Source organism: Hypanus sabinus, unplaced genomic scaffold, assembly GCF_030144855.1.
Source record: "Hypanus sabinus isolate sHypSab1 unplaced genomic scaffold, sHypSab1.hap1 scaffold_100, whole genome shotgun sequence".
In the NCBI taxonomy this organism is placed as follows: domain Eukaryota; kingdom Metazoa; phylum Chordata; class Chondrichthyes; order Myliobatiformes; family Dasyatidae; genus Hypanus; species Hypanus sabinus.
In genome coordinates, this window is record NW_026779051.1 from 363,855 (window position 1) to 384,922 (window position 21,068).

A 21,068-nucleotide genomic window follows, 5' to 3' on the forward strand; every position below is an offset into this window, starting at 1 on the left:
GAGCACCCACTCGATACAGGAAAACAGTTAGTCTTTGATTTCCACTTACCCCTCAAGTTGAAAAACAGCCGTCCCTGCAAGGGGACTGTATTGGCCAAACCTGTGAACAAAATAGAAACAATTATATCTCTGTAATCTGGAACCTATCTGCTTCGCGGCTCGTTAACCCAAACTTTGAAATTGTTGCCGGTACACTCACTGTGCACTTTTTTTTTAATTTTAACTAGAACGTTCCAACAGGTCATTTCGAAAAGGGATGAGTTTGAAGAATGTGATGAAAACAACGAATGACTGGGCCTGTCAGCAAAGTTGGATATATAGCGACGCAGAACCGCGACCGCCCCGACACAGAGAGGGAGTTCAAGGCGGGACCACATCTTTGCTGAGTTACTAAACAGGGGTAAAGGCTGAGCACATGAAGTGGGCTGAAGAGCTGGCAATAGATGATCTCGTGAGATCTCAACAGCGCACTTTGTACAATTAACGTGTTCAACAAAGGGGCCCTAGAAAAACACATTTGAAGAAATGGAAAGAATAAGCGATGTTATAAGGCACAGTTACAAATAGAACGTAACGGTGGAGAGGTTTCAATGAGACTCAGGGAAATGATGGATAAGCATAACAGGTTATTTGAGTCTATATTCACTGTGGAAGACACCAGTGAGCTGATCAACATCTCAAGGGAAATCTGTTGTGCGGACATCAGCAGAGAGGGATTCAATGGGAAAGCGGAAAATTCAAGCGCGTGAGTCGCGGCAATGCACTTGTGTGTGTTAGGTTTTAGAGTGCCACTGTCCAAGATCTTCAAGCGTAGGCGGTGGGGAATTATCGGCAAATTTATCACGTGATCTTATTTCTCCATTCCTCGTCGGTTAGCGAGAATTGGTACAGCGGCGGTGTTTTTGCAATGCGGGAGGTCTAGACGTCTCGGAAGCTGGTTAACGAGCTAGGAAAGCATAGTGTTACCGATGCGTTCCCGACCCGTCCGTCAGGAGGAGTAGCCACCCGATACGGCAACATTTTACTCGCCCCGTGCACAGACCTAGTCTTCGAGTTCCACTTACTTGTTATAACGTCGCGGACGTGGAGATGTTTTGCATCTGCTTCTCCTGTGGAGAAAAATAGAAACATCTTTCTCAGTAACGCGTAATCACGCCCCGGCTTCTTAAACCACCCTTTGGTCCATTTCCAAGTCCTGTCAAAGCGTACCACATTTCTCATTCGCTGTCAATTCATTCGAGCAGGTTAATTTGAAAAGTGAGTTAGTTTGAAGTTAGTTTGAAGAATGTGAAATAAACAAAGGTTTAGAGGACGTGCCAGCAAAGCGGAATGCTCAGCGATGTAGAACCGAGACGGGCAGTGAGCAGCGAGGGGAGTCGAGAGCTGGGCCAAAGCTCGGGTGAGTTATTAAACAGGGCAAAAGGCCGAGCACGTGAAATGAGTTGAATGTCTGGCCGTGGATAATGACGTGAAACCTCATGAACGCACTTTGTCCAATTAAGACGGACAACACAGGGATCGTAGAAGAACAAATTTTTAGATAAGGAAACAATATGCAAGAGTCCAGAAGGAACAATTATAAATTGAACAACCATTAGCAATAGTCTAGAAGGAATAATTTGAAATTGAACATGATGCTGGAGCGGTTTGAATAGGATTCAGGGATATGGTGGATGAGCGCCATTAGTATTTACATTGACCATCACTGCGGAAGACACCAGTAATTTGGCCAACATTCAAGAACGATGAGGTGTGCGGCAACCAGTCTACAGAGAGGGATTCGTTAGATAAGGCGGAAAATTCAATTGCATGTGTACAGGCAATAACTTTGAGTATGCCAGGCTAAAGTGGAGATTGAATCAGCTCATGATGAAATGGCGGAGCAGACTCGATGGGCCGAATGACCGTCTTCTGCTCCTTTGTCTTATGGTCTTATGGTAGTAGAAATGGCCAACGTGATTTATACACCTGAAGTCTTTGAAGTTTCCCTGGCACTTGTTCATTTCTGATAGCAACGGCACTCATATCTGCTTCCTGATATTCACGACCGTCTGGTGCAACGCTAGTGTGTTCAACAGTGAAGACAGATGTAACGTAACTGTTGTTCATTGGCGATTTCTTGCCCCCAGTACCACTGCACCAGCATCATTTTACAATGTTTCAATATCAACTCTAAATTCCTTATTTCGCTTTATATAACTTAAAATAAAACAACTTCTTGTGTCCTGGGTTTATCGTATTCACTAGACTGCTCTCATGTGTCATCGTTTCTACACTTATACCTGTTTGGATGCCCGTTTTTCGAATTGAAAAGCTCCCTACTCACTTTTGCTGAATTAAAATCCATTTCCGTGGTTTTTATGCAGTATTTATCGTCCATGAGCTGCCACGGTTGCCTACCCCATTCACTTGTCAAACTCTTCTGCTCTGTTACATATGTATCCTAATCCTTCTGAGTTATTCCAAGAATTTTCCGTCATCTCTGGTCTGCCATCATCCTCCCCGATATTCCTCACCGATCCACATGGGCAAGCACATCACCCAAGCCCTTGTAATTCCCTTTATTCCATTGCAATAGTATTAGATGTGAATTATACTTCTTCTTCCGATCAAAGTGCAGTATTAATTGAATCAGATTATGATCACCGACTCCTAAGAGCTCATATGCGTCACACTTCCTGAATTATTACGGAAAAAACCTAAAATGTCTAAAATGTTTTTCCACGAATGGGTTCGAGAACAAGCTGCTCTAAAAAGCCATCTTACAGCGATTCATCAAATTCCTCACTTGCAATGCGTTGGCAAACAGATTTTCCCAATGGCCTTGAGATTTAACTTCCCGTTAAGATTGTGTCATTTTCCTTCCTATATGCCTCTTCTAGCTCCCTTTGCAATCTAAGCCACACATCTTGTCTACTATTTTGAGGCCTACATATGGTTCGCACAATGTGTATTTTTCTCTTACAATTTCCTATCTACCCCAACAAAGATTCCACCTTTGTTGTCGCCTCTTTCTGAAGATCTCGTCCCATCTGTTGCCAACAGAGCCACACTACTGTTATATAAAAAAACAACTGGGTATAAAAAGTAAGTGGTACAGCGCAAAAGTATAAAAGTACTGAGATAGTACAATATGGATGCAAAACTGTTTAGCGCTGTGATGTGAGGTTCAGCAGTGTCACAGCCTCAGGGAAAAAGCTCTTCCTGAACCTGCTGGTTGGAGAGTGGAGGCTCCTGCAACGCCTACTGGATGGGAGGAAAGTAAAAATTCCATGGTTATGGTGAGATGCATCCTTAATAAATCTTTATGCGCTGACCAGGCAGCGTTGAATGTAAATGTTCTCAATGGTGGGCAATTTCGTGCCGTTAATCAAGTGGGCTGTTTTAACCACACGCTGCAGTGCTTTGTAGTCCGATACGGGACAACTGCCATACCACACTGAGATGCAGTTAGTGCTCTCAATAGTAGAGCGATAAAAGTTAGTCCGTATCCTGAGACACAGGTGAAAAAAAGGCTCCTCGGGAAAAAAGGAGCTGTTGCGCATTTTTGATCAGGATGGAGGAGTTCAGGGACCAGGTAAGATCGTCAGAAATGTGGACAGCAAGGAATTTGAAATTTTATATACACTCCACTACAGCTCCGTTAATGTAGATGGGGACATGAGTGTGGCTCTTAGTATGCCTGAAGACCACAAGGATCTACTTGGTCTCTGTGCTAAGGGCCAGGTTGCTGTCGGCACAGCACGTATCCAGGTTTTGGACCTCGTCCGTATTGGTCTTCTCTTCATCCCCTGTGATCAGGACAACCACTGTGGTGACGTCTGCGAACTTGATTATAGATTCATAACAACGTACAGGAACGCAGTCATAGGTGAATAGGGATTACAGAAGATTGCTCAGCACACAGACTAAAGGAACGCACGTATTCAGGATGAGAATGGAGGAGGAGAGTTAGTCGAACATAGCAGATTGGGGTCTGTTGGTCAGAAAGTCCATGGTCGAAATGCAGAGGGATGAGGTGATATCAAGCTGACGAACTTTGGCGATCAGCTTGGAAGGGGTCACAGTATTGAATGCCGAACTAAAGACAATGAACAGCATTCTGTCGTAACTGCCAATGACGTCATAACAACACAGTCGTTCACCTTATTCAGAATACTGCGTGCATTAAATACAACTTCTTTACTATTGTATTCTTAGCCACTTTGAATTTTGCAGCAGAATTTACCTTTATGCTCTGTCTGTGTTTGTTCTCAATCATTGATCTATCATCCCTGAGAGGCATTTTTCACACACATCATCTACTTGTGAAAACGTTGGCTCATCCTCAGCTAAAGGAAAGTAAAGTCAATTGTTGCTGAGTTCTTTGATTTTCACAAGGCGCCTCACATGAGGCAGTTTAACGAGCTACGGTCGCAGGTGTTACCTGAGCACATCCGAACGTTTCGTCAGTTTCAGCACCCAACGCGTGCAGCAACACTTTTGGTTAACTTATCACCCCGCGCACAGACTCACTTACCCCTTTCCAAGTGCACGTATGCTGCGTCTGACCTTCATGTGGGGGAAAGTATAAATAATTATGTCTGCGTTATCTGGAACACACCTGCTGCCCGGCCCATTATTCTATCCTTTGAACCAGTTCTCAATTCTGACACAGCGTCCCTCTGTTCTGACTCGTTGTCAGAACATTAAATCAGTTCATCTCAAAAAAGGATGAGTTTGAAGAATAGGAAGGTAACAAAGAAGTAGAGGAGCTGCCAGCACAGCGGGATGCTGAGCGACGCAGAACTGCGATCGGGGGGGGGGGGGTCTGAGAGGGGAGTTCAGAGACGGACCAGATCTCGGGTGAGCGATGAAACATGGAAAATGCTGAGCACATGGACTGGATTAAAGACCGAGCGGTTGACGATCACGTGAGATCTCAGCAATGCACTTTGTGCGATTAAACCGGGCAAGAAATGGACATTGGAAGACAAGTTTTAAGAATCGGTGACAATAAGAGATTGTCTTCCTCTGCCACTTGAGAACATCTTCCTCTGTGGAACTTGACTATCCTGTGCTTTATACATTATTCCAAAAAACTTCAGCTATCTCTGCTCTCCCGTCATCACCTCCCGTATGCCCCTCCAATCCACCTGAGAAAGCTCGTGCATCATCCCTCCGTAACTCGCTTTATTCCATTGCGATACTGATACATGTGAGTTATGCTTCTCCCTTTCAAATTTCAGTCCCCACTCAATCATGTTCTGATCACATAAGGCTTACTATACGTTAAGCGCTCGAATAAGATGTTCGTTAAATCACAACATCCAATCTAAGATAGCCTTCGCCTAATTGGTTAGAAAACAGACTGCCATAAGAAGCCGTCTACTAGGCATTCAACAAATGTCATCACTGGCGATCCGACACCAACTAATTTCGCCAAACCCTTGCATAATAAATTCCCACATTACAATCAAGCCATTACCATTATTGTACGCCTTTTTTTCAGCTCCATTGCAACCTTATCCGCACTCCTTTGCTAGTATTACTAGCACTATTAACTAATATTTTACGCTAATATTTCGTTAACTCCACCCACAAAGATTCAAAATCTTCTGTCGTTATTCTCTTCTTAGAGATGTAATTCCATCTCTTACCAATAGAGCCACACCACCGCCGATGCCTTCCTGTTTGTCATTCTGAGGCAAAGATGCTTCGATACTGATCTGTGAACTACGGCCTTCTGCTAACCATGCCTCACCGGCGCCCCCTATATCATACTGATTAATTCTAATTGCGCCATGAGTTCGTCTACATTGTTCAAAACACTGTGCCTGTTTAATGACATCACGTCTAGTCCGGCATTATTTGCCGTTTTGAATTATCCCTGTGAGGTACAATTTAGCTGCTTACTTTGTCTCCATTTGTGCGGAACCATTGGCATGTCTTTTCTTATAGTCATGTTACACACATCATTTACTTCAAAACCTGCTGACTCGTCCTCAGCGCTATTATACTGGTTCCCATTTTCCTGTGATGTTAGCTTCAAACACTCGCAGAAGTTCCAGCAAATCCTCCGACTACAGCTCCGGAGCATTCTGAGCCGAGTGGACAGAATTGTGGGAGAGGTACTCCGCTTTCGCTTTCCCCTTGTAGCACCCCCTCACCCAAGAATTCTCCAATTGAGAATAATTTTGTTTGTTAACATGAGTACTCATCAATAATGTTTCTTGGAGTTCACATTAGCGATGGCCTCACCTGGTGACTTAATAACCCCTGAACAGGGAAGCACAGCTGCAACTTCAATCCGACATAGACTGGGGCAAGCCAAGCTCCCAAACCCATCTGAGCTGCAAATTAGAGGAAGTACGACTGCTAACATCTTGACAATTGTTTCTCCATCTGGCATAGGAACAGAGGAGAATCGGCCCTGGAGTCACTACAACTGACAGTGAGAACGGCTGAGAGGTTCATACGGAAATCCCTGACAGTAATCTGGGGAACTTATCAGGAGTGATGCATTTGCAGGGCGCTTTGTATTACTAAGGATCCCACCCATCCATCCAGCACCTTGGGATCCGAGCCCACAGGACAATCAAAGCTCAGGTTGACTCTGTGGTTAACAAGGTTCACCTTCGTAACCGGTGGGATTGATTTCAAGAGTCAAAAGGCAATGTTGCAGCTATATTGGACCCTGGTCAGACCCCACGTCGAGTACTGTGCTCAGCTCTGATCACCTCACTAATGGAATGATGTGGAGGGTGCGGAGGAGATTTCGAAGGATGCCTGGATTTGCATGCATGCCTTATGAGAATAGACTGAGTGAACTCGGCCCTTTCTCTTTGAAGAGACGGTGGATGCGATGTGACCTGATAGGGGAGTACAAGATGACGAGTTTCATTGATCATGTGCTTTGCCGGAGTTTCTTTTTCCCGAGGGCAGATATGACTAAACCGAGAAGGCACAGCTTTAAGGCGCTTGGAAGTATGTGCCGAAAGATGCCGGGGTTACGTTTTTTTTAATGCAGAAAGCGGTGAGTGCGTGGAATGGGCTGCTGACGGTGGTAGTGGAGGCGAAAACGATAGGGTTTTTTTTTATGAGACGCCTGGATGGGTACAAGCTTATAAAAATAGACGGCTGTGGGGTAGCCTAGATATTTCTAAGATATGGACATGTTCGGCAGAGCACTGTGGGCCGAAGGGCTGGTGTCGTGCTGCGAGTTTTCAATGTTTCTAAGGGCAATGATTAGCAGCCAGAAGTCTTGCTGCATATTGGCACCAATGACATAGGTAGACGTAGTGATGAGGTCAGAAGGAGTGGTTTTAGGGAATTAGGTAGAAAGCATGTGAAGAGGACTTCAAGGATGATAATCGCCGGATTGCTCCCTATTCCTCGTACAAATGAAGGTAAAAATAGAAGGAATTTGCAGACCGATGCATTACTGACTATCTGGTGCAGGGGGCAGTGGCAGGAGTTATGGATCATTGGGATACCTTCAGGGGAAAGACATGTTCTGTACAGCAGGGACAGTTACACCCGGAGACCGGAGAAATCCAAAGAACTTGCGGATACATGTATGTTTAAATCAATTCAGCAGGTTGATGAGAAGCGTTTGATAGCGATAAACTTGTGGTAGTTGGTTTTAAAACAGTGCCAGTGTGTAGTTAGGCGGCTAGCAAGGAGAGTCTGATAATAGAATAGATTTGCAGTCAACAGGATTCGCAGCAATGTTGAATTGAAAAGGGTGACTACGGGACTGAGGGCGTTTTTTTTAATACCCAAGTTGTACTCTGTAAGTTCGATGAATTTGAAACACAGTTCCAGAATAGCGAGTATGTTTTTGCAGGCTTCACTCAGCCATGGCAAAAAGAATATTGACTGTAGCTGGTAACCTAATGTCCAAAGGATGCATATTGTATCGAAAGTGTAGGAAGGAAGGAAAAGGGGATGGTAATGCTCTGCTGGCAAAAGGTGAAATCAAATCATCAGGAAGATATGAGTAATGTAGATCCGGAAGCAAAGGTGTAATCATAGTTCGGGAGGTTAAATCGTCTGAAGTTACATCGGGAAGCTAAAAGGTCTAAAGGCAGATCCGGAAGCTGAACAGACTGGAGGTGGATCAGGAGGCTGACATACCTGAAGGTACATATGCCCTGGACCGTGCTTTAAAGTATATTTGCAGGTCAACAATGTCTCCTACATGAGACCGGTGCAGGTGTTCCTTAGGAATCGGTGTTGTCATTGGGACTTTTCACGTAATATGTAAATGACTTGGAATACGGAATGTCTGGCTTTGTGTCCACTTTCTTCAAACGATACCAAGGTTAGTGAGAAGGATGGTTGGGGTTGGTGGGGGGGGGGGGGGTGCTGCTGCCGAAGTTTGAGGAAGTCGGAGAAATTCACAAGTACCAAAATGGATTTGGAAATGAGGCAAGGATTTGTCAGATGGTATACTGTTTTAGGAAATTGATGGCCATGCACTTTTGAAGAATGAATAAAGGCGCAAACAACTTCCTCAACGGTATGAACATCCATTAATAAGATGTGCAAATGGGTGTTGGTATCTTCTTGCAGGATTCCCTAATGATGAAACATGCAACGTCTGTTAACAACAAGGATGGCAAATGCAGTCATCATTCAATTCGAGAGGATTGAAATGCAAACGCAAAGAGGTAATGCTGAGGATTTATGAAACACTGATCACTATACATTCAGTGTACTGCTAGCAGTTGTGGACTCCTTATATAGCATAGTGTGCGTTGGCGTTGTCGATGTTCAAGAGGACAATCACAAGAATGCTATCGGAAATGCCAGCGTTATCGTCACAGGAGAGTTGGATGGGTCTGTCCATGTACTCGCAGGAGGTTAGAACAATGAGCAGGGATCTGCTGAACTGCCGAGATAGAGTGGACCAGAGTGCAAAATTAAGAATAGAGGGACTTCCCATTAGTATCGAGATGCCGAAGCATTTCTTCAGCCAGAGGATGGTGAATCCAAGGAATTCACTGCTACACATGGACGTGGATTCCATGTTCTTGTGGATATTTAAAGTGAAGGTTGATAGGATCTCGATTAGCAAAGGTATCAAATTTTACAGGGAGAATACAGTGGAATAGGGTTGAAGGAGATAATGAATCAGACATTATTAACTGTCGACAGACCAATGGGCCACTTGGCCCAACACCTCCTTCATCATCTAGTTTTATGAACAATATTTCAGAGTCATTTCGTCCAACTTAGTTGCTGGCAAAATTTTTCTGAGGATGACATTTAGAATTATTTTGAAGTATCGAATAAAAATGATTCAAGTCAGCACGCTTTTATTTTCAGAAGTCTGCCAGGAAAAATTGAGAAGCACAAGGATGGAATACAATTCTCCATGACCATAACAAATCCACAAGGATTCGCCATCGGAGTCGTGGGCTGCGAACAGAATGCAGGTACTCTCCCTCCTGGCAAACGGCGAGGAGAGACATTTCTATGCCCCGCTAGGCACTGGCTGCACAGCAGACTCAACTACACGCCTCGGTGTGTTACCTACCCTTTGCAGAAAGACACGAAGAAGAAGGAGTTGTTGAATTTGGCATTCTGCTCCGTGAGCGTGCGATTGAAGTCATTTGCCTGGGTCATGGCATTCCAACGAATCCTCCTGGAGAGCACGTCCATCGTCGGGAAACGAGTTATAAACGCCTGCAGGATACAAACACCGTAGAAATTGAAACAGGAAAAGTACGATACACGCCCATTTATCGGTCCTGTCCGACTATTCACTCAGGTAGAAGATCATATCTGAGATGACCTCCCGGTTTTGCTTCAACTCACCCTACTCTCCTGATGGGCGACACGTTCCCTTGCAGTCCCTTCCTGATCCTGAGACCTCCCAAATGAAACTTGCTTTCACCTTTACCCCGCACATCCGCCAGTGCCTCCAACTTCCCGATTTGCCACATCCACTGACCCTAGTGCGGCCTCAGGTTCTGATTCAGATACATTTATTTATCAGCGACTGACTCGCCTTTGTCAAACCTGTCTGTTGTGTCCTCGAGGAATCCCAACTAATTTGCAGGGTGTAATTTCCCCTTGAGGAAACTGTGCTGAATTCTTCGTAATTTATTGTTTGCACTTAAGTAGATCAAAACACTGTCCCTTAATAACGAACATCAAAAGCATCACGAGGAGCAGTGTCTCGCGCGACCTGAAAAACATCGACATACTCTGGTCCTAAATATCCCTCACATTGGCCGACACCAGCATTCCTCCCTCCGAAGCATGTCTCCAGCTTCAATAGCTGAAAGACTGACAAAAATGTAACCATCACCCCATTGAGCAGGCCTCCCCATCCACTTCCCGACCGCATTTCGCCCTCGGCCTTCGGGTCAGTCAAAATATAATGACCGCTCAGGTTCCAGCTGGTACTCACTTGTGGGCTTGTTGGTGTTGGAGGGTTTTCCCAAAGTTCTTCGGGAACCAACAAATACATTGTAATCTCTCCATCTCCGGTGAATGAAATGAGAAATTGTCCATTGCTTTGGATCCACAATTCTGGGGGTGATGAAGAAAGTTGAAAAGATTTATATTTCTCACTGGAAACAGAAACAGGAATTTCAATAGAAAGCGAAGGAGGACCTCCATCCTACCATGTTCTGATGAAATTATAACTACTTTAAGATCAACCTAACTATCTACTCCCACAGAGACCACCGCATTATCTGCCATTCTTGATTTTTTTCCAATAATTTCACAAAGAAATCCTGTTGTTCCTGCGACGACGCCAGACAATGAAGACCAACACACCACAGACATTCTTAGCAAACCTGGTGAGTTCTGCGAAAGGTTCGATGAACCTATAGCCACATTCAAATGAAGTGCCCTTACACTCATTGTGCTTTTAAAATATTGCAAACTTTTACACTTCTATGCTTGACTTTTCCTCACTTAACTCTTAAATTTCTGTTTTTTATCATTTACATGTCATTATTTTTATCCACTCTTTTTCACTTTATTCAAACTAAATAAACCATTCTCCTACAATTTAGTTTTTAAACTCATGTCTACAGCCCTATTTATGTGATTCCCTAGGATTCAGGGGCGATCACGTTTCAGGTACAACTCCCTCCTTCCCAAGAACTGTTGCCAAATTCCCACGAATACATCCCCACTACACCCACACTGAAAATTGAACTACGCATTTAACTCTCCAATGTACTTAACGGTATGCCAGTTTGCATAAGTATTTAAAAAGTTATTAAGCAGGATAGACAAAGGAGAATCTCGCCTATGTAACACCTATGTCTCCTGACTGTGCTTTCTCTGAGTTAACTCATCCTCTATCCATACTAATATATCACACCCAACTATCTGTATCCCTCTCACATGTATATTTTTTACGATGCACCTTATCAAACGCCTTCTGTAACGCATGGAAAACAACGCCCATCTGTTCTCCTCTCTAGACAGGGCTCGATATAGGTTTACTGAAGTGAAAGTTACACTATCGTCGACCTGAAAAGTACAGAACGGTACTGACCCTCCGGCGCAAGATGGTGTGCCGACATTTTACTGACACTGAGATCAATTTAACCCTTTCATGCTACACAGCCGTACTTTTAATTTATCATCAGTGTGCCAGATTCCCTCTCCGCTCCTAAACTCAATCCCACGATTGATGAATGCCAATGCACCGTATGCTTTATTAACCAGAGTTAATCTGCATAGCAGCTTTGAATTTCCTATGGGTAGAATCTGACACTTTTCAGCCAAGTTTTGCATCCTATCAGTGTCCCGCTATAACCTCTGACAACCCTCCACAGTATCCCACACTATTAGCGTCTGTGTCATCAGCAGGTTGTCTAAGTTATCCCTCCCCTTCCTCTTCCAACTCATTTATAAAAATAACGAAGAGTAGGGGTCGCAGAACAGAGCCCTGAGACACATCACTAGTCACCGATCTCTAAGTAGAATATGGACAGTCTACAACCACACTTTGCTTTCTATGTTCAAGCCAGTTCTGGATACACAAGGCAATGTCCCCTTGGATCCCATGCCTGCTTATTTTCTCAATAGACTTTGCATGGGGTAACTTGTCAAATGCCTTGCTGAAATCCGTATACACTACATCTACTGCTCTAACTTCATCAATGTGTTTTGTCACGAAGGTCCTTTTTCTTTGTACTTTATCCACATTTCTCGAATCACTTCTCTACAAATTAATGTAAGGTCCTGTCCACATCCCTCGTTATGTGATTCACTCCGGTCCTGTTTCAGCCCCTCCCACTGCTATGGCTACTTCCATTCCCAATTGTTGTGCTAATTTCCCATGATTTCAAACCACTTCTCCCACTCTAATCCTTGAGCTACGAATTTAACCATCTATTTTTCTTGACACTATGTTAATTTTCATAAAAAATTAATAAGATAATAACCTGGATAGAAAAAAAAGTGAATACGATGATCCTGTGTACCTGAATTTTCGGAAGCTCTTCAGCAAGTTGCCACTCACTAGGCTGGTTTTCAAGCTTTGATCCCGTAGTATTGCAGGAATGATTCTAGCATGGATAAAATAGTGACTGCTTGCTAAGACGAAATGAAAGGGAATAAATGGAGCCATTTCTTGTTGGCTGCTGATACCTGGTGGTGTTCCAATTGGAACTATGTTAGGGTCGTTTCTTTTTGCATTATACTCCAAGGAATTAGATTATTGAATTTATGGCGCATTTCTCTTCTGATCCCTATTAATTTTGAGTTAAATTGACGCATCGCACCTTATGGGGGATTACCTCCCAGGGACATGCCCGGACATGTGGTTACTGGCACTAAGCATATGTCCGTGTGCAGAAGGGAAAGAGGGAGAAAAGGCTGTGGATCAGGATTCAATAGTCGGAGGGACAGTCAGGAGATTCGCTGGACGTGAACTTTGCATCTCGGGTACAACGGTAAGAGAAATATGGGGTCGCTTCGGTGTTATTTTGGAGAAGGAAGGAGAGCAGCGAACTACCTTGGCACTTATATGTGCCAATGACGTAGAAGGCAACGCAAAGAGGTGCTGCAGAGAGAATTTAGAGAGCTGGGCAGATTGCTGAGACGAAGGATAGTAATTCCTGTATTGAAAACTGTCCCACGCGCCATTGCGAATCGATGAAAGATGATTTGGCAGATATTTGAGTGGCTGAGAAGCTGGTGCAGGGGCTTCAGGTTCTTGGATCACTGATTATTTTTCTGGGTGAAGAATGACTTCGGGAGAAAATAATTGAGTACAGTTGCTATTGCAAGAAGCTACTGAAAAAGCTGAACGACCGGAGGACTGATGCAGTTTGGGAGAATGAGTAAACAAGTGACAGATGGAAAGTTGCATACGGAATGCGTTTACATGCACTTTAGAAGAAAGAATAAATCCGAAGTATATTTACAAAAAACGGTGCAATTTCAAAATTCAGAGGGGGAGAACGTCTCCAATAGGTAGTGTCCTAGAGCATTCATTTTGAAGGGACGAGAAACAGTGTTCCAGGCAGGAGGAGACATTGGTCCCACCTCACCTGGGGTACTGTGAGCAGGTCGGAGCTCCGTACCTCAGGAATGGTGTGCTGGTATTGAAGTCGGTACAGGAGAGCTTAACAATAATTATTCAGGGTATGAAGGGCTTCAGAATTGACCAGAATCGAGTACGCCTGTACTCGTTGGAGTTCAGAAGAATAAGGGGTTACCTCATTGAACTATATAAAATAGTGAAAGCACTTGATAGAGTGGACGAGACGATGATGTTTCCCGGACTAGGAATCCGAGTCATTGAGTATATTGAAAGCGGAGGTTGGCAGATTTTTGAATAGTCAGTGTGGTAAAAGCAGGAGAATGGGTTAGGGTTGTAAAATAAATCATCCCTCTCATCGGGAGAGTCTGAATGTCTAGTCAAGGGTAAAGAACCCTCCGAGCTCCTGTCAGTTGCCGGTGTCCCAGTATGGGACAGTGGGCTCAAGAAGAAGAAAGATGCTTGGACCTTTACCCATCATAGGAAGGACTAACACAAGGAAGCAGAACTGGAGTGAGATTGGAGGAACACATACGGTGGATGCAGAGTTACATACAGAGGGTGGTGAGTACGTGGAACGCGCTTCCTATGGCGTAGAAAGTGTCGGATACTTTAGGGACATTGAACAAACTCCGGGATGGGCACAGGGAAGACAGCTTAAACGAAGTGCTGTGTCGGAGGAAAGGATTAAATTGATCTCAGTGTAGTTAAAATTTCGGCACAACATCGTGCGCCGGAGGGTCTGTAGCCTTCTGTAATTTTTCAGATTGATGATAGTGTAACTTGCTGTTCATTAAACTGACAGCTAATCTCGGCTGTGTTTTAGATCCAGTCTAATTATCTGATTCCCATATGCTTTCCACATTCACAAACCCTACCTTGGAATGTGATGCAACTACTAAACCTGAATTCACCAGGGTTTGTGGATCAGCCATGTGGACTGCCGCTGTTTTCAACTGATTGATCAACTGTCTGTAACCAGTGTGTTCATCCTGATAAAGATTTCGACAGGACTGGCCGGGCTCTTCGCGAGGGGAAGACGCATGCAGAGACACAGACTGAGTTGCTTTGAAATGTTGAAGTCGCAAAACGGGCAGCGCCCCTACAATAGGGCCGTGACACTCACCGCTTCTTTCTTGTTATCCAACCCTACCCCCGCGCCCCACCTACCTTCAGAGTTTCCCCCTCTTGTATAGCTCAATAGGCGCTGCATGGAAGTGTCAACCTTGGGGCTGATGCTGACATCCACGTGTGTTCCAACCCAGACCGATTCTTTGTAACGCCGGAGCTGTTGATAGACGATGGTGTTGTTATTCTGCTGAGTTGGAAGAGGGGGACGGTGGTGTGAGGCTCAGAGCCGGGCGGAGAGGGTGGAATAAGGTTTATTCGTTAGTAATTGGCTAAGTAAATTAAAATAAATCCAACTCACTAAACTATGTGCATATCCTCCTATTCTCATGTTATCCAGTGAATATCATGCTATAGCTCTAAAGAATGGACAAACGACAGATACTTTTTACTTTGCTCTTCACACCTTCCCTCCCAGGCTAATGTTGCAGGTAATTGCCTGTAGTCCTCCTGTTGCTGCTGAAATCCCAGAATGAGGGGTAAGTTGTATTCGGGTTCAGACCCAGTGGCAAAGGATCCGATGCTATTCACCCTAGTTCCTGATACGGCCTGACGAGAAAGAAGCTGCTCACGGCTGTTGCTGAAGAATGTGATTTGTGCCAGGCACTGACTGGTAATTGGAGGCACAAATGAAGACGCTGAGTTCTGATACACGACTGAAAGGTTGCATGGAAACGGGTTATGGTATAAATGGACTGATGCGATTGAAGGAGAGAGGGTGGCTCTGTCTGTAGAAGGGGGGGGGGGAGGAGGAGTGATATTCGTGATCTCATTACCTGATAGTCCGCAGTGGTACACAGGACATCAGACAGCAGACAAGGACTGAAAGCAGAAACACATTGAGAGAAATAAACAGCTGAATCAGTTCCAACACCTGAACAGACATCCCTCACACTCCAGAGTACCGTGGATCATCAGGAGTGAGTCAGCGCAGGTCATGGTCTCGGTCAACAACAAAATAAAACACAAGTGTAACAGGGATACAGTGGGGTGAACCGGGTAAATGGGAAGGGGGGCAGTTTGTTTGCAAGGAGGCTGGGTTGATGACCGATGCCGTCCCGGAGAGAAAAGCAGGGCAAGGATAAGATGCGGGTCTAGGTACAGCTGCGATAGGAAGTGGAGCTGGGCAAGTTATTGGGACAGAGTGACGGATGTAGGGTTGCGGATTAAATGTACTTCGCTCAGTCCTTACCTTTCAGTCAAGTCAGCCCCAGTGACAAGCGAGGCAATCAGCAAGTAGACAGGCAGCATCTTCACCCTGCAGGAAACAGGAGCAGTCACTATTTAGCACTTGTCAGTGGCTTAGGACCATTTACAGAGTTGTACAGCCGTCAGCCCTTCGTCCAGCAACACAACTGGTTGAAGATGAACACTCCACAATTCTGCTGAAACTCTCACTCCCCACCTCAAATCTATAGTGTGTTCTATTGAAAAATCTGATACATCGGATACGATTCCTAATGTCTTCATCATGTCTTCCTGATCCTCTCCATCAGGTAGAATACCTTATTAAATCTCCTCCGTTCTAGGAAAATAAATCCAAACTGTTCAGTGGGGAAAGCGAAGGAAGAACGGCGAGAGAGAAGGCCTAGAAGAAGAGGAAAAGGATGGGCGAGAAACGGAAGGGGAGAAAATTGCGGGAGGGAGAGAGTCTTTGTGTGTTGTTCAAAACATGCTCTTCACAGAATCTCTGTGTATGAGATAAAACAATGCGATAATCGACTTTTACTTGAAAAGAGAAATTCAGTATCTTCCTACAATGGTGTCCTACATTCTGCAATGCCCAAACTATATATTTTTTCATCTCGCCTCAGGATCAGTGAAGGTTTCTGGAATGAATTTGTCACCACTTCCTCTTTCCACATCTGGAGTCTGGCCGAAATATTTATTTATTTCAATTTACAGAGTTCCTGTCTTAACACGATACCGTTTCAACAAAGCACACCGCGTTGCTTGAAATGTCAGTGGTACTATAGTTGACCCGGAGTCGGCTGGACAACATCACCTCCAGATGACAGAGCAAAAGCATGATCCGAAACAATGTGTTCCAGCCTGCTGTGTCCCTGGCAATTGGAGAAATTTCCATCTTTCTATCTATCCATTCATCTATCAATGTATGCACCTTTCTATACACCTATACATCTATCTATCAATCAGTCTACCCACCCATCCAACACACACAAAATGCTTGTGGAACACAGCAGGCCAGGCAGCATTTATAAGGAGAAGCTGCCTGGCCTGCTGTGTTCCACCAGCATTTTGTGTGTGTTGTTTGAATTTCCAGCATCTGCAGATTTCCTCGAGTATCCACCCACCCATCTCGTTTTATTCATTGCGATTCTTCTGTCTTTGTTCTGAACTGCTGCCACAAAAACACACACTACACCACATAATGTATATAAAGTTCCGATTGTATCGGCAAAAAAACGCAGAGCAAAATTGAAACGAACCTTTCTCACTTCAGTAATCAGGCTGCCTGGGAATAATATATAAACAATCATTTTGGCAGTGAGTTCGTGATTTGTCACCCCAGGATGGTCTGGTGTGGTGGCACAGCTCCGGAATCTGGCCATCACCATCAGCAGATCTCTCTTCAGTTAGTAATGATTCTGCATTCTGCACCAAAGCAGACATGCTTACAGTTATCCATCTTTCATGTTTTCAACCACTCACTCACAGCTACACCTTGTTATTAGTGTGTGCAGAAATCTCGAAAATTTTACCTGTGACCACATTACCATGATCCTCTGCGACCTGAACACAACTGAGAGTGACTTACGACGTCACGTAGTCTGCCAACCCGCCAGCGATTAACTTAGCCGCACTGTTTGTTGTGTGATCGTCAACCGAGTCTCAGCGTTTAACCTCATCAAGATGTTCAACACAGTACTCTGCCTGATCCTGTCGTCGTTTGGGTGGGATAAAGACGATATGGTTTTGTTCTTCTGTTTTCCCCAATGACAAAGTCTGCATCCCCATCGCCCAGCCACATTTAGAGAAGAATGTCACCGGGAGGCACTGCTCCGCTCATCAGTGATGGTAAGGCATCTCCTTCATTTCACTCTGCACATAGCCGGTCTCAGGACACTGCCGGTTTAGGGATCTGTTCAAAATGACATCTCGGGCTTTTGGAAGCATACTTGCTCCTACTGCTCGAAAAGGACACTTGAATTGCAGACGCTGCTGCAAATCATCCTGATTGTTGATCTAGGTTACAAGCAAAAATTGACCCTGCACTGATCCCGCTCTGAGACGCTGCTCATGTCCCGGAGACATGGGCTTCTGAGCTCAGTCAATGGCCACTGGCCAACAACACAACTCCACGATTTCCTTCCCCATTTCATAGCTTTCATGGTCAGTATCAGCCTACAACAGTGCAAATAAAATCCTTTCTTGGTTGTCTATACATTTGTGTTCAAATAATTTTGCATATAATTTCAGATGTTGCAACCTTCCCACAGATTTATGTTCTAACAGACGGAAAACGTCCATCGATGACCTTCACTGCAACGTCTAAGAATAACCGGGAAAAACAAGGGTGAACATCTAACCCATATTACCCCTTCCCCCCGTCCCCGGAAATCGTTGACCCACCGTCAATTCCCAGCATCTGGCTAGTGCTTCTGAACCCATAGTCCCCACTCTAGAGGGGTGAGTGCAGGCGTGTCTTAGGTGTTCGTTTCATGATGGACTCTTCCTCTTCTGTGTCCATGCATCCTGTCATTTTGCATTCTCCCTTTCGTAAAATCTATTCGGGAAGACTCAAATATGTTTCATCCGGAATCAAGGAAAGAAAATTGAAGCTTCCAGATGAGAGCTGGAAGAACTTGTACAAATTGCTGCAAAACATCCAGCTGATACTCAGATTTTGTGAACAGCCAGTGGGGGAAACGAAGAGAAAACGTAAATTAGGAACATACAGACAGCAGTGTGTGCATGGGGGTAGACAAGGAGAGCAGAACGGTGTCCGTGTGAGGTCCATTGTTGCTTATAACCTATATCAACAATCAGGACGATTTGCTTAGTACAATATTTTTTGTCATCGACAGGTTACTTGCAAATGCTTTGATCCATACTCATTAAATTGGTTTATAGGTGCACTGTAGTCAAAATCTTTCGTGTTCATATATTGCAAAGAAAGTGGATTCGCTCTGCAATGCCGCCTACCACTTTATGTAACTGGTCAGTCCCAGCATCGCTGTTTGTTATGTATTGAGATCCTGAACAGAATCCAAGTATTCTGCAAGACATAGAGGAGATCAGATCGAAACACCCGCAAGAAACACTGGCACAAAGAGAAAACAACATGCATTCCAGGGCTATGACAAGTTTTGGAGACGGGACACATGTTGGCTGGACAACTAATCGCACGATGGCTTTAAAACGTAGCCAGTGGTTGGAAGTTTGTTTTTAATCTTGACATACATTGTGGAAACTATTGACAGTGGAGGTAGGAAGCTACAGTAAAGCAACGGCCAGCACCGCCTGAAGTGAGTAACAGGAGAGCAATGACTTCTTGATTACTGACCCGAAACACATACCATGGGGTTATCGGAAATTAAGACCCGAAATGCTATATATACCAGACCTATTATCGCCTTAATTCACCAAGAATGTTTTACCAACATGTAGATATACTTTCAAGCGTTTATACTAAATTCCTTCCATACAAACAGGTGAGGGATATTTAATAGATATGAGGGAGCGGGCAGTTTCGCTGTTTTGTCAGACTCATAGAACACTTTCTCTGTGCAAGCTCCTGCCTGTCGGCAGGGCGGATTCCGACATGCAGACATTCCTCAGAGCAGCGAGCAGCTTCTCTGCTGAAAGGAAATCCAAACGGTTCGGGATTCCGCACTCACCTTCAACCGTGAACAAAGCTAGTTTAGTATTGTATTTAAATCTCTCTGTTACATACAAAAAACATGATATGTACAATCTGAATCTCTCTGTCTATATATTGGGGTTTAGTTAAAAAAAACCTCCCTCGTCGGCACTTTCAACTGCGAAGTTCCAACAGTAAAATATCATAGTCGCTGTTATTCTGTGGTCAGTTTGTAGTCAGTTTGAATTCAATTCATGTGACTGTGTGTGAGCGAGAATGAGTGATTGAGAGAAGAGAGAGAGATGGAATGAGAGGGAGAGAGAGGGAGAGAGAGAGAGAGAGAGAGAGAGAGAGAGAGAGAGAGAAATGGCAACGCAAGCTGATCGACAGAGCGAGAGAAATGGGAGACAGGACCATAAAACATGGGACATTTCGAATATCACTATCGTTTACGGAAGTTCTTCTTCACTGACTCTGTAGAAACCAACTGGAGAGTGCGAGTGAAGGCAAAGACGTCGTTTCTTTTAATCTATTTGATCAATAATAGATTTGTTAATGAACAGTTCAGAGCTCCCTTCTCTATTGAATTCCCTCGTTCGTGGAATAAGCTGTAAACGGTCATCTGATTAGGGAGAATCGGAGACAAAACTTACCACGCTTGTTGAACCAGGTCGGAGTGCACTGCGGACCCGGGTCAATTCAGTCCCAACACACCCTCACCGGCAGCGGAAGGAGAGGGGAGTGGAGTAAATGGAGGAATCACAGACAGGAATATCAGAAGCTGCGTTCACCTTCCGCCGAGTTCGCGTAGGGTCTGTCTGGATTTCCGTGTCGATATCACACTTTTCCTCCTTGCTGATCAAACAGAACCAACAGGGCGGGGACACTTGCTCAGCGGATCCCAGGTTGCTGATTTGATCTGGTTCTGGAGGTTCTAGGCTCCACCCGGTGTGGGAACGGGACTTCCCGGCGCTGGAAGAGACCCACCTCAAATATTGCACAACTCTCCCGGTTCCGGGAGCCGTCTTTCTTCTGAAATCAAAACAAACACTTTCCACAATTTACCCCCACAGCACATGTGAAAAACTTTGTTCAAAGATTTTCCAAGAGCTTCACGATTCAGGACAATTTATTTGTATTTTTAAAGCGGGAGAAACAGTTCAATGCGGGAGTTGAAGGAAATGTTTGCACCCAAAGGCTGCTACGTTCAATCAAGGAAAAATACTCGTGTGCCTTCGCGAGCGTTCATCGGATCGATTTACATTAATTCAATTGTCAGGGACATTTCTGAACATGCTTATGCGCAGTAAGCCACTCGGCCCCTCATACCTGCTACTCCACAATAAGCTGATTTAAACTTAGCTTGAAATACGTGCGCTTTCATCCCGCATTCGGCACGTCTATCTCCTTACAGCTCTTCACCCCAACTCCAGTCAGCAACTGGTCCTTGAACGTAATGGAAAATTTGCTTCAGTTGGCCATTGTGAGAAATTGTATATACACATATTTCACGACGCAACAGATTTTAACACCATAAATCGGCGAGTTGTTTTGCTACGTCTTCCCTCCCGCTGCGAAACAGAGAGACCGTTCCTTCCTTTATTATGGAGG

At 44.5% G+C, this 21,068-nt stretch overlaps 2 protein-coding genes across 2 annotated transcripts in view; both read right to left on the reverse strand.

The window, feature by feature from the left end:
* LOC132386095 (uncharacterized) overlaps positions 1 to 6,079 on the reverse strand; it is a 54,636-nt gene extending 48,557 nt beyond the window's left edge. The window contains exons 1-3 of the mRNA XM_059958395.1: positions 5,896 to 6,079; positions 1,043 to 1,109; positions 50 to 100 (exon numbers count right to left, since the gene is read on the reverse strand). Coding sequence (XP_059814378.1) covers positions 50 to 100; positions 1,043 to 1,109; positions 5,896 to 6,079 — 302 coding nt within the window. The remainder of the gene's footprint in view (positions 1 to 49; positions 101 to 1,042; positions 1,110 to 5,895) is intronic.
* A 120-nt stretch (positions 6,080 to 6,199) lies between these two features.
* Positions 6,200 to 20,257, reverse strand: LOC132386096 (uncharacterized). The gene is made up of 7 exons (XM_059958396.1): positions 20,111 to 20,257; positions 15,825 to 15,890; positions 15,409 to 15,454; positions 14,675 to 14,792; positions 10,403 to 10,524; positions 9,524 to 9,672; positions 6,200 to 6,332 (listed from the first exon to the last, which is right to left on the reverse strand). Exons 2-7 carry the CDS (start codon positions 15,881 to 15,883, stop codon positions 6,200 to 6,202), a joined length of 627 nt encoding a protein of 208 aa, XP_059814379.1. The 5' UTR covers positions 15,884 to 15,890; positions 20,111 to 20,257.
* Positions 20,258 to 21,068: the final 811 nt, after the last annotated feature.